At 51.7% G+C, this 13,758-nt stretch overlaps 1 protein-coding gene across 1 annotated transcript; it reads left to right on the top strand.

The window, feature by feature from the left end:
* The first annotated feature begins 5,773 nt into the window (after positions 1 to 5,773).
* On the top strand, positions 5,774 to 10,833 carry TOPORS (TOP1 binding arginine/serine rich protein, E3 ubiquitin ligase). Its single transcript, XM_072860590.1, has 2 exons — positions 5,774 to 6,149; positions 7,286 to 10,833. The coding sequence occupies exons 1-2, from the start codon at positions 5,790 to 5,792 to the stop codon at positions 10,289 to 10,291; spliced, it is 3,366 nt and encodes a 1,121-aa protein (XP_072716691.1). The 5' UTR covers positions 5,774 to 5,789; the 3' UTR covers positions 10,292 to 10,833.
* The last annotated feature ends 2,925 nt before the right edge of the window (positions 10,834 to 13,758 follow it).

The raw sequence follows: 13,758 nt of genomic DNA, 5'->3' as shown, positions 1-13,758 counted from the left end.
GAAAAACAGCTTTTTACTGTTAAAGAAAAGGATATGTTCTTTCTGCTTTGGGAACTCTGCTTAAGTCTTTTGGGCTGTTGCTTTCCCCCATGAACTCTTGAGTACCTCTTTTGTGGTTGTTGGTCTTGAGGCTGAAGTTTCAGAGATGCTAAACCATTTTTTCTTCAGATGACAAAAAAGGAGGTCCAAAACTGATTCCTGTGAACGGAGGACCCACAATTAGAGCCCACTGTGCAAAGTATGAGCAGTAGCTTGCCTGTGCCTTAGAGCATGTGCCAACACTGCCGTCTAGCTTCTGCAAAGGTTTTGTATGCTTTTTCTTCGCTTTATTTGCTCGCGTTCATGTGTTACACAGCTTTGTCAAGCCTCCGATGGTGTGTCAAGGTCCTGTAGCATTGACTGCTGTTCAGCTACATGTGTTCCTTTCCACAGAAACGTTTGAAGTGGTCGCAGCACAGGATGAGTGATGGCAGATGGCTGCAGCAAACAGTAGAGGACACCTGAAGTGGCAATGCAGCAAGAAAACTCCCAGCCTATATTTGCAGATAGGGAACTGAAACCTGTCTGTCCAAACTCTTACGGGATTTTTGGCAGCACCATGACTCAGACAAACCGGTCCTAGGTCTGTTCAGTGTTTGTAATCATGAAGCACTGGGAATATCCTTGGACAGGGTCCTCTGACATGTCACCCTCCTTTGGCCTCAGTGTTGTCTTCTGCTTTCCTGCGTCTCTCTCTCTCTCACCTTTATTCTTCTGTGTCTCATACCATGCATACATCTTTTTCCCTCTTTCACCACAAAATTTGTAGCTTTTGCTTCTTGGTCTGTGGTGACCTGGGAGCTACTTGTAGTCTGAAGTACTGTCTCTAGGTTTATGTGCATTTTATTTCTGGTCACCATTGGGATTTTAAAAGATTGTTAGATTTCCATTTACCATGAACTTGCGTGTATTTACCAAAATCTGTATTGATGCAGCTTTTAGGTTACAGGTGGTATTGCATAAATAATAGACAGAATAATGAAAGCATATGATTATTATTAAACAGGCAGAGTGCTCTATTAAACTCTAGTTTGAACTTGTGTAATTCCTCCATTTTCAAACAGTGTGGAATGCAGCAATGAAGCAATTATGTTCTAGCTTCCTTGCTGGTGTAATTTGTGATAAATTGATTATCATCAGTATGTTAAAGTGATTTAAAGCTGAATTTAGCCCATAGTGGCCTGGCTAGTGATTTTGTTTCCGTTTTTGACTGTTTTCAATAGCCTTCATTAAATAACTCAGCTACAACATTAGCTATCCTTACGTATTCTTATCAACCTTATAATTAACATGTATCCATGGGTACTGCCTCGTGTTTGTGAGGCAAGGTCGTCTTTGAAGGAGAATCTTTTGTATCTGTTGAAGCAGCTGTTATTGTGGCTGCATACCTGGCTGAATCAATTAATCATTTCATTAAACAAAAGTCCTCTTAGCTATGCTAATCAAAAGCATGCTGATCACAATTTTTCCAAACAACCCCCTGAAACCTAAACAAACAAACAAAACACTTCAAGACTAATAAACCACCCTTGCTCTGATAAATAAACTATGCTTTATTAAAAATTATTAAAAAGGAAAAAAAAGATCTGAGGGGGATTTCATCAGCGTTATGAATATATTCCTTTAGGGATGATAGCACTGGCAAAATAGCCATCTCTGGTGATCTCATCCGAATGTCTAATGCTGCCTAAACATAGTTATTTGCTGTACCATTTTGAATGTGACCGGAAACACATGCTTTCTGCTCTGCACTGCATCTTCGTGGGTGAGGAGAGGATGATGGATGCTGAGCACTGGGTCCAAGCCTTCCTCATGACATCCCAGAAGCAAGTTGAGGGGGTTTGCATGTGCTTCTTGACTTCCATGAGCAAGCACATGAGCACAAGGTGAACAGAGAGTTTGAAAGGGAGGGGGAGGTGGAACATACAACACAGGTGGTAACACTGTAAGTGAGCAGCTTGAGAGACAGCTTCTTCAGAGAGAGGTAGCTCAGTGTATTAAGAAATGAGACAGCTGGGATCAAAACTGCATAGGAAGTAATTTTTAATACTGCTATTGACAATATGCTGAGCTTATATTCTCTTATTTCTAATGGCTACTAATCTACTAGAGATCTTCTTAAATTACTTTCAATCCGTGTCTCAGGAGCCTGATCTTGGACAATGATCCTTATGGCCTTGTCTTCAAGACAATGCATAACATCTGGGCAGAAGAATCAGAGTGAAGATTTACTCAAATGTGGGAAACTGAGCTGATTCTAAACCTCAATTTTCTGGGATTTCTTTGGATACCTGGAGCTCTCCAGTGTATGTTTTATGATGATTTTAGTGGCACAATGCAGAGACTTCTTGCTGAGGTGGCAGTTTCAAATCCTTGGGATGCACATGATTTTAATTCTTGCTTTCCTGAAAGAGCTACTGTTATTGGGCAAGTAGCAGAGGCAAGCAGAACGGTGAGCTGCAGAAACAAAAGCTGCAAGCTGTGTCCTCCCCACTAGACTTGAAGGAGGTATTTCCCAACCTCTACGGGGGCTTTGATCCCACTCCCATGTTACCTGGAAGAAAAAAGTTGCTTCTTTCTGCTGCCATCATCCTCACATGGCTTCAGACAAACATCAGGATGTGGAGCTGAGGATGTTTCTTAGTCCCGAGACACTGACTCTGGCATGGTGCTATGATAGCAGCACAGGAGAGAGAAGAGGGACTAGTAAGGGCAGGGTAGAGAAGAAAAAGCTCTTGCGAGTCTCAGTTCTCTTAATATCTGCAGAAACACCATGCAGTTTTCTCAGTTACCTAAGGACCACACCATAAAAAGAGCAAGTTCTCTTTCTGCCTCCTTGCTGTCACTGTGCAAGGTCCTAGTCAGCAGCAGGGACATTTTTGGGTGTTTCATCTCTGTTGCGAGCAGTCGTAGGCTCTGCCATGGACTTCCAGGGACCAGAGGCAACGGGCAGGTCTTGGTCCTTTGGAGGCTGTTGGCGAGGCACCCCTGAACACGCCGAGCAGCAGCTCACCCGAGGGGAGAGAAATTCAGCCGGTGCAGCTGCTTCCCTGCAGCCCTGCAGCGGTCCAGCCTGCGGTGCTGGCAGGCAGGCTTGGGAGCCGTGGTCGAGAGTATTTTGCCATCTCGTGGCAGCTCGCAGGTAAACCAGCTCTCTGTGGCCACGAACACTCACTACCCAGAAGGAACAAAGCCAGAACGGGTGATTTCTGTTGCGGTGGCTGCAAAATGGCTCTTGGAAGGTTTGCAGCAGAGCGGAGCAACCCGAAACCCTGCAGTGACCAATACCTGCCCACCTGCAGCTATAGGTGCATGCCAGTGCTGGCACCTGAAACGAAGGTGGAGAAGCTAACAGCGAGAGGCCACAGCCTGGGGCAGGCTGGTGGTCAGAGAGTGTTTCTAACACGGGCCAGCCAGCCCAGCGCCCATCGCTCCTGCTCTTGGTGCCGTGCTGCTGGAAGTGTCCAGCTGGGCAGGGGAAAGAGAAGACAGTTGCGCCTGGTGGCTGCTTGACTGCCTCGGTGAGGACAACAATGCACCGAAGCTGAGCTCTTACTGCGTGGACAGCGAAGGACAATCTGGCCACTCAGCTTTGGCTCAGAGAAAAAGTCAGTGGAGAGGTGGAGAGCTTCTCTGTCAGCACAGAAACCTGTGTAGGGGCACTGCTGGGGTCTATGGCAATTTTCATGTATTTGCGGGGTGATGCAGCTAACATGGGAGATGCTAAAAAAACCCAGGAATCAAATAACCTGAGCCTCCTGCTGACCTCCTTCCCCCAGAGGAGCTGTTGCTGCCATGCCTGAGAGGGCATCATTCCCTGCTGCCAGGGCGAGCCAGAGAGAGGGCTGGGGGTTGTCTCCCCCAGGGACTGTGGGTCCCACTGTCAACAGCTTGGGCACTGTTGACACAACGGTGCTGTGGCTGCTGCTCAGGACACGAGACTGAGGCCCCTCCATGCTCTCACTCCCACAAAGCTGCCAGTGGGGATAACCCCTGCCGCTGACCAAGGGACCCTGATGGCCCAGGAAGCAGGGCCAGGCCTCCCCACGGGAGGGCTTTTCCTTGGTTTGAAGAGGTCTGTGCGTGGGATGAGGTGCTGCCACTCTGTGCAGGCTGTGGGAGATGAGCCACAAGCCTTCTGCTCTTCTCAGCTGCGTCGAAAACCAGCACCCCAAAATAGATCCATTTAACTTCCAGAATTGCTTCTTTTCAGCCCATAAATGAAAATCCCCCTGTGAAGACGCTGGGGCACCTTCCGTCTTCCCATGTCGGTGACTCGGGGAGTTCCAGAGATGGACTCTCCAAGTGGATCCCACCTCACCTAAGAGCCAACACATGTGCACAGCATTTAGGAAGCTGACCGAGGAGGACCGCTCTGGATATGGATCCCTCCTATCGTGCCAGCGGTGGGAGTGGGTAAGGGTCTCAGTGCCAGCAAAGGGTGCAGGTGACAGTGAGGGTCTCGGCTCCAGCCGCTGGGATGGGACCAACCTGTGTGCCCCAGATGCAGCTACTGGGGGAACTGGGGTGACTAAAGCAAGTCTCAGCACCAGCATGCGAAACAGGACCACAGGTCACAGCCCACGTGCCTGGTGCTGCCTGCTGGGGAGCCAAAGTGGTTACATCTCCCCCAAACACCAGCGAAAACTGTTGGGGGTGGAGATGCAAGGCCTTAACAAACTTCAGGCTGGGTTAGCTGGCAAGTAGGAGGCCCTGGGTCCAGGCAGGGTATCAGCCATAGGCCCATGCTGGTATTTGGGGAGATCTGCAGGTGCGGAGTGTCTGTTGGATAAGTGTGTCAGTGCATGCGTGTTTGCTTGTGAGCAGGAAGCTGGAGCAGCTGGTACGTAGGAGTGAGAGGGCTGAGGATACGGGACAGGGTTATCAGATGGACAGAAGGGCTGTGCTGCTACTGAGAAGATCTGTGAACCCACGTGTGCTTTCACTAGTGAACTTCAATCCTTACCGGCTGTAGAGGAGAAAAGGGACATGGCTGTGCTCATGTTTTATGCGAGTCCTGGGAGTATGACATGCAGGTGCTGTGGAAGGCAGTGCCTTGTCTATGGCAGTCTGCAGAGCTGGCCGTGTCAGCATCTTTTTTTGTGGGTACGGGTATGTGTGTCTCTCACAGATACGTGCTAGCACAGATCAGTAAGGAGAGATCTTTTTCTTAATAACTGTTTATGCTTTATTTACCTTCTCTTTCCTAAGAGCTACGTATGCTTTATTTGCCCAACTGACCACAGGGCTCCTCCAGCCTTCCAACGGATTCCTCCGTACCGTCGGAGACAACGCCAAGCTCCCGGCGGTGTCCCGTGGGCTCTGCCATTGCCTAGGGCAGCCCCCGGGCCAGGAGGCTGCTCTCCAGCTGCCGCTGGGCGGCCACCCGCGCCCCGTAGAGAACGAAGCCCCAGGAAAGCAGCACCACGGCAGCCAGCACCTGCGGGACGAAGCGCACTGCGTGTTGGCGGCGGCAGCACCGGGACCCGGCCTTGTCCCCCAGGCCCCGGCGCCCGCTGCCTCCGCCAAGAGCTACACCCAGCCCTGCTCGCCCCTGCCCCCGGGCGGCAAACCCGCCCTCCGGGCCGGGCGGCCTCGGGCCTACCCGCCCCGGGCGGCACAGCCGGGCCCGCCCCCCGCCGCGGTTCCCGCCGCGGTTCCCGCCGCCTCCCCCCCTCCAGGCCGCACCCCCGGCCCCGGCACGCACCAGGCGGCAGACCGGGCGCGGGTCCCGCCGCCGCGGCGGAGCCATGGCGGCCTCGCCCCCTCCTCGGCCTCCGCTCAGCAGCGCCGCCGCCCGCCGGCAAGATGTCGCCTCCGAGAGCGGAACTGACGCCAGACAAGGGCGCCCGCGTTTCGCTCCCGGCAGGCAGCGCGGCGGCCCGGCGCTGCCCCGCTGGTGGCGGGGGGCAACTGTTCCCGTGGCAACGCCGCTGCCGCCGCCGCCGATGGCGGAACCGTTACGGCGCCTGGCGGAGGGCGCCCGCCGCCGCCGCCGCCCGCCGGGGGAGGAGCGGCGGGAGGCTGCCGGCTCCGGACGCTGCCGGACGCGCCACCGGCTGAAGGCGGCCGCGGCCCCGGCCCGCACGGGGAACGAGGGCCCGGCAGCGGTGAGTGCGGGCGCGGGGGCCGGGAGCGGCGCCGGGCCCTTCCGGGGGGCTGGCGGCGGCTGCCGGGCCGGCGGCCCGAGAGGAGAGGGCGGGAGGCGCGGGGGAGGGAGCAGGGCGGGGAGGCGTCGGCGCGGGGAGCGGGATCCCTTCCCCCCCATGCGTCCGCGTGTGCGACTGTGACACCCGCTGCGTGCGATTGTGACACCCGCTGCGTGCGATTGTGACACCTGCTGCGTGTGCGCGCGTCCCCCCGGTGCGTGCGCGTCCACCCGCGTGTCTGTCTTGGCTGCAGGGCTCGCTTCGTGCCCGCTGTCGCGCAGGCGGTTACGGCCTGCTCCTGGGCTTGCCGCAAAAGGTGGGCTAAGGAGGTTTGAGGTGGCACGGTAACTTGTTTCCAGCGAATTACAGTGCCTTGGGGTAATGCCGATACCCAAAATAGCCTTAAAATAGAGGGGTTTATTGCGAACCACACTTGACAGCCTGACTAGATACAAAGGCAGCGTGGACCTGAGGATGGGTGTAGGAATGACGCCTGGCTGTTTCTGCTTCAGTCGTAAAAATAAAGACTAATTCAGGCTGGAACACATCCCTGGAGGTTGTCTAGTCCGACAAGCCGTATGTGGTCCAGCATGAGTGCCCAGCAAAACACGGGCAGGGGGTGCAGGAACAGGACAGGCCCAGCAGAACTTGGAAACTGGTGGTTTAGTTCGAGTGCAATTACTTGTTTTGACTTTTTTTCTTAAACGGCAGAACTAACTGTTCTCATATTTTTCATGTGTAACGCTGGTCTCTCTTGGAAGTGTGTTTCGGAGGATACCATGTTAATCATAAACTCACTGGCCACGTCAAAGCAGTTATTTATGAGTGGGGAAAAAGACAGAGTCCTGCCTGTTACCTTCATATATGCCAGCATGATCAAGCTCTGTTTAAAACTGGCAACACTGAGGAGCCAGATCTCACTGTGAAGAGAAGCCAAGCAAAGTCATTAGGTCATGCTGCCTCTTTGTTCAGTGTTCTCTCAGTGCTAATGCGGGTCTTTGCAACCTTGAAGGTGACTGTTACAGGTTTCTGTGTCTAGACTTTAACATTTTTGTCTCTCTGAGATAGCAATGATCTTTTGTCCATTTCTTTTGTAGAACATGACTTCAGCAGATAAGGGGTTTTCGGAAGATAGCAACTTTTCGCCAAAAGCCAGCACCAGCAAGCTGCCAACAGATGCGTCTCCTGACTCTAAATGCCCCATCTGCTTGGACAGATTTGACAATGTTGCATATCTAGATCGCTGCTTGCATAGGTTCTGTTTCCGCTGTGTCCAGGAGTGGTCAAAAAACAAAGCAGAGTGCCCTCTCTGCAAGCAACCCTTTTTTTCCATTTTCCATACAATTCGTGCTGAAGATGACTTTAAGGAGTACATACTCAGCCCTTCAGAAAACAGCTCTTTTGCCAGCCCTGATGGCCAGAGATTTCGTTACCGTACCACCTTAACAGGGCGACGCCGCACTGGCACTTCCCCTTCCCGAAGGACGCTGTCCCCTCCAGATAACGGGATATTGTTTGAAGGGTTGTCCAGTGAACCAGTGCGGCAGAGAGATGGAGAGATTCAGCAGATGATAAGGAGGCTGGCCTCAAGGAGGCAGGCTAGCGCGGAGGGCAGATCTCTGCGGCAGATTCAGGAGGAGGACATGATCAACTTCCGCAGAGCTCTGTACCGTACTGGTGTGCGTATTCGTAGTATTCAGGATGGTGGCCGCTATCGAGACATTTCAGCAGAGTTTTTCCGCCGCAACCCTGCTTGCCTTCACAGGTTGGTTCCTTGGTTGAAGCGAGAACTTACAGTCCTGTTTGGTGCCCATGGATCTTTGGTTAATATTGTACAGCACATTATCATGAGTAATGTGACTAGGTATGATCTGGAAAGTCAGGCGTTTGCTGACGATTTAAAGCCATTTTTGCTGAATCGGACTGAACACTTCTTACATGAATTCATCAGCTTTGCCCGCTGTCCTTTTAACTTAGAAGCATATGATCAACACGCCAATTATGACTGTCCTACACCATCATATGATGAAGGAAGCCACTCAGACTCGTCAATTATTACAATATCTCCAGATATGGCATATTCTCAAGGGCCAGATAACAGTTTGTCTGTGACTGGTCTTGGTCAGGCCCCCTGGGATGATGAAACTCCAGGACCTTCCTATTCCATTTCAGAAGAGGTTCATGCAACCATAGCTTCTCCTCTGGAGACCTCAGAAAGTTCTGATGAGGACTTGGCTACAAAGAGTCGGAGAACCAAACTGCAAACTCAGTTACAGGCTAAAGCTGACTCAAACGAGACTGACTCTTCTTCAGACAATTGTGTAATTGTTGGGTATGTTAAACCATTAGCTGAGAGGACACCAGAAGTGGTTGAGTTGTCCTCAGACTCCGAGGAGTCCATCAGGGAAGAGAAAAGGGAAGATGTGAAGAAACAGCAGCCAATCCAGTGTCGCAGCTGGAGTGATAGTGAACCAAGCAGGAGTTTCTCACCACGTTCCCCCACATATAAGGAGGATGTAGGTAGTTGTAGAAGTTGCTTATCTCCTACAGTTGAGAAGACAGAGTCAAAAGATGATGAGAAGAACAAATGTAAGGTAAAAGATCTCTCTCCACAGGACTTGAGCTGGAGCCCCTCTCTGGGGAGTGACACAGTATGCTCCCCTTGGACTCACAGATTGTCTAGAAAGGGAAAGTCCAGGAGCCCACAGTCCTGTTCACGGAACAGTCGAGGCAGTCATGGCCATCGGTCTAGGAAGGAACATCGTAGCAAAAGCCAAATTAAAAAGAGACGATCGAGAAGCAGAGATAGTAGCAAACATAGGAGCAAAAGAAGCAGCAGGAGGTCAAGGGCTCATGACACCAGAGCCTCTCTAAAAAGCCAGAGAGGCTCTCTGAGTCGTGAGAGCACTCCATCCAGAGAAGTAAGCAGATCACGATCACGTAGCAAAGGCCACGGCAAAAGGAGATCAAGAAGTAGAGACAGTGATCGTTATTATCTAAGAGACAATTATCAAAGTAGATACCAGTGGGGTTATGCTTTCTGTAGTCGAAAGGTGTTTGGAGATGGCTATGAATCCTCCAGCAGGAGGAGGACTCAGTCTCATGCTCTCTACTCAAGGCAATCTGCTAGTCCAGAATGCAGGATACGCTCATTTCTTGAAAGGACAGATCCCTATAGCCAGAGGGGAGTCCATGAGAGACACTACTACTGTTATGAAAGATGCAGGTCAAGGAGTCGATCAAGCAACAGGTCAAGGACCCCTTCTGGAGGAACGGACAGAATGAAGAGTGAAAAGCCTGGTGGAAAAAGGAAGTACAAAACTCGCCACTTGGAGACTGCATCAATGGAGAGCACAAGTCTAGAAAGAGGAAACGAGCCCAAGAAAACTTTTTCCAAATTCAGTGACTGCTACAGAAATGAAGATAGCCTTTCAGACAATCGAGCAAGCAGCGAGACAAAGCGTAAGAAAAAGAAGAAGAAGATGAGGAGTCCAAGTGTGGAGATAGTCTATGAAGGGAAAGCGACAGACACAACAAGGCATCTTAAAAAGAAAAAGAAAAAGCATAAGAAGAAACACCGGAAACATCATGTGAGTAACTCGGCCCATTCTTCTCCAGTGGTGATTACAATTGATAGTGATAGCAGCAAGGAGCCAGAAAGTACCGAATGTGACAGCAGTGTTACTTGGACGGGCAGAACTCAGTTAAATGAGAGGGAAAACGAGTCTCCATCTTCTTTTCTGGGAAGGACAGGATGTGAAGATGTTTACAGAGTTGGTGAGGAAACTGGAGGAGCAGCCAGAAAGTATGGTATTCCTACCAGAAGGGGAGACTTAGATGGTGACATTAGAAATGCTGATGTTGAACTTCGAGAAACAGCAGCTGACCAGAGTCTTATCATAGCGGATACCACCAGTACCACCACTCACACAGAACCTGTAACCAGCTATGTTCAAGAAGCACCAGCAGCGCCTTCCAGTCAACTGCCTTCCCCCAGGATCTCCTTCCTAGAGTGTCCAGAGAGACAACCATTGATACTAAGACTGCCAAAGAGACTTGTCAACAGATCCTCTTGGTTTGATTTCCCAGAAGAAAAAATGTAGCACACTTTCCATGGAACGCTTCTTAAAATTGTGAATTTAATGACTTTTTTCCCCTTGAGAACAAAAACACCTGATGTGATTTGTGTATGTTAAAAGATGTCTGGGAAATGTTTAAAACCTTTGAATGTGTATGCACTTTTAAGTCAAAGAAGATAGAATATTGCTAGTACATAACTTTCAAAGTTTCTCAGAAGACTATTTGGAAGTTGTAATTTCATAAAGCCATCCTGTATTCTTGTAGTGTGTGAAATCTATCCACAGAGTATTTCAAAGGTTTGTTTAAAACAAAAGGATGCCAAACCAAAAGCCAGAAAATGCCATTTATGAGGATTGCTCTTCTTAGACAAAGGAAAAATTGCTTAGTTCATAAGAAATTATTCAGGCTGAATTCTACCATCATTTTAATCTATTTGGTTTAAGCTGATCTCTGCTGAAAAGTAGTGAGTGATTTCGACCTAGATCTTTGACGGGACTTCCAGTAACATACAAGTGAGCTATGTCAAAATCTGAATAAAGCAATAAGACTTTTTTTTTTAAATGAATTTAGATGCGTGGACTGTGTACTTTGCAAACACATTTATCTTTCAGTATTGGGTGTCTTACCAGTACAGCCCATTGGATGTTTGTGCTGTCAGGAGTGCTCCAGGTTGGAAGGGGCCTCTGGAGGTCGTCAGGTCCCTTCCTTCACTGAAAGCAGGAACAACTTTGATCAGATTGCTCAGGATTTGTTCAGTTTTGAATATTCCCAAAGCTCGATGGCCTATCTGTGCTACCTCTTCTAATGTTTGAGGATTCCCATGGGAAACTGTTTTTTTCCAAATTTCTTCCTTGTATTTCCCTTGTTGCAGTCTGCGTCTTCTACCTTGTGTCCTATTGCTGTGCAGCTCTCGAGGAGCCTGTTTTCCTCTTCTGTATGCCCACTGCATACTCGAAGACATCTGTTCTGTCTGTAGCCTTGGCAACAGAGCAGCTCCTCTGACCTCCTTGCTTTAGGCGGCATTCACCCAGCTCATCTCACCCTAGTTGTCCTGCTGCATGTATGTGCAAGGCACAGGGCTCAGGCAGGGTCTTGTTCTCCAGGTTTGGGCCTTCTTTGTGTGCACAGCAGTAGCTCTCAGGGCCAAACCAGGAAGTTGCCTTCTGTCTCTCCTGTATTACTGCCTTCATGAGTGGTGGGCTTGACCTTGGCTGGTTGCCTGCCAGATACCCACCAAGCTGCTCTGTCACTCCTCCTCCATCACAGGATGGGACAGAAAATAAGATGGGAGAGCTCGCTGGTCGAGATAAGGACAGGGAGATAGCTTAATGATTACTGTTACAGGCCAGATAGACTCAGGGACAATTAATTTCATTTACTGCCAATTAAAAATGGAGTAGGATGATGAGAAACAAAGACAAAACTAAACCCACCTTCCCCTCCATTCTTCTCGGCCTCAACTTCACTCCTTTATTCCTGACTCTTCTACCCCCCCAGCAGTGCAGGGGGATGGGGGTTGTGGTCAGTCCATAACACTCTCTCTGCTGCTCCTTCCTCCTCACACTCTTCCTCTGCTCTAGCATGGGTCCTTTCTACAGGGTGGCAACCCTTCAGGAACAGCGAGCTCCACTGTGGGTTCCCCACAAGGTCACAGGTCCTGCCACAAAACCTGCTTCTGCGTGGGCTCCTAAACACAGGCTCCAGCTCCCGCCAGGAGCCTGCTCCTGTGTGGGGTCCCCGTGGGCTGTAGCTTCCTTCAGGGCATCTCCACCTGCTCCAGTGTGGAGTCTTCCACAGCCTGCAGCATGGATACCTGCTCCACTGTGGTCCTCCATGGGCTGCAGGGGCACAGCCTGCCTCACCAGGGTTTTCTCCAGGGGCTGCAGGGGAATCTCTGCCTTGGAGTCTGGAGCACCTCCTCGTCTGCCTGCTTCTTTTCTGACCTGCAGGGCTGTTACTCTCTAGTTTTACTCAGTACTCTCACAGCTACCCTGCAGCATTTTTTACCCTCTCCTACTATGTTTCCACAGAGGCAACACCAGCAAGGCTACTGGGTTCAGCTGTGTCCTGCGGCGGGTCTGTTGGTATGAGATTCGCATGAGAATGAGCGTTCTCACAGCAGGTCAGGCTGGTGCAGAAGATCAGTCTGTGGGGCTGGTAGAGGAGGAGGCCGTGACTGACGTGTACAGAGCTCTGTATTGCCGAGGCCTGTCTGTCCCGTGTTACCAACCAGTGATTGTAGAGCTGGAGGCACCGCACCCCAGGGAGGGGAAAGGGTTCCTGACAGCCAGGCCCAAGCTCCCACCGTCCGTTGGGGACCTTGGCAGTGTTATGGAGGAGGTGCTGTCCTCCTAGAGAGCTGCTGTCTGTGCTGCTGGGTGGACTGAGCCTTGTAGCTCCCTGTTCATGGAGGTGGCCATGGATCAGACTGTTATTCCTTGCAACTACGCTTGCCAGGTGCATGATCTTAAAGAAAAGTTCTTCCACTGGTCCGCACCTTTTTGCCCCCTACACACTTCATTTTCACCTCGGCTGTTTGGATAGAGAGGACAACTGGCCTGGTGGCCCAGCAGCTTCCAGCAGGCAGGCAGGCAGGCTGGTGGCCCATGAGCTGTCCAGGGGCAAAGGGTGTCTCCTTGGCTGACGGCTCCTGCTTCGGGAACCCCATGTCTCCAGGGCCTCTGCCCTGCCGGCGGGGGACCTGCACAGCAGGACGGGTGTTTGTGGGATTGCACCCAAGGGTGCGCGAGTGCAGGTGTTTCCTCTGGTTTCCCCTGTGCTCTCCCCATGCTGCTCCTCTGCCTCCACCAGCTGCTCTTAGCTGCTTTCCTCTCCACTGGCAGAGGATTTATCGCGACATAAGAAAGAACCTGTTACAGCGAGAACAGTCCTTCCCTGGAAGCCGGCCGGGTCGCTGCACGGGCAAGCTCTGCGGGGGCAGATGGGCCATTGTGATGTTCTCTGTGGGTGAGCAGTGGGCTCCGACATGACTGGGCGATGGACTGTGACCTCGCGTCCCTCGCTGCTTATCTTCGGGCGCTGGCAGAGCCTGGCCCAGCCTGGCTTGTGCCTGGACTCGTGCCTGGCCTCGTGCTGAGCGTGCCTGCGAGGTCTGGAGGGTCAAGCGAGGCTTCTCCTGGTGCTGGCTGGTGCGTTGGCTAGTGCTGCCGACGGCAGCTCTCGGTGCCCGTCCTGGAGCCATCGCCTGCGTTTCCCTGGCCCTGCCTGGTTGAGGCAGCCGGGCACCGTGGGTCACGCTTGCAGCAGCGGAGGTGAGCTGTGTGGGGAAACGTCCCCCCGGGGCGGCTGTGGGGTGGGCCACGGGGCTCAGGGAGCTGCTAGCCCCACAGCCTGAGCCTGGCCCTGGCTGGTGGGGAGCGCTGGGGAAACGGTGGGGGCTGGGAGGGTGTCCTTCCCGAGGGACCTGGGCACGTCTTCCTCCCCTCCCCAGGACAGCGAGTGACCACGGCCTCTCTCCCTTTTGCAGCAC

The sequence above is a fragment of the Ciconia boyciana genome, chromosome 4 (assembly GCF_034638445.1).
Source record: "Ciconia boyciana chromosome 4, ASM3463844v1, whole genome shotgun sequence".
Taxonomy (NCBI): Eukaryota; Metazoa; Chordata; class Aves; order Ciconiiformes; family Ciconiidae; genus Ciconia; species Ciconia boyciana.
This window is presented reverse-complemented; position numbering and strand designations above follow the sequence as displayed.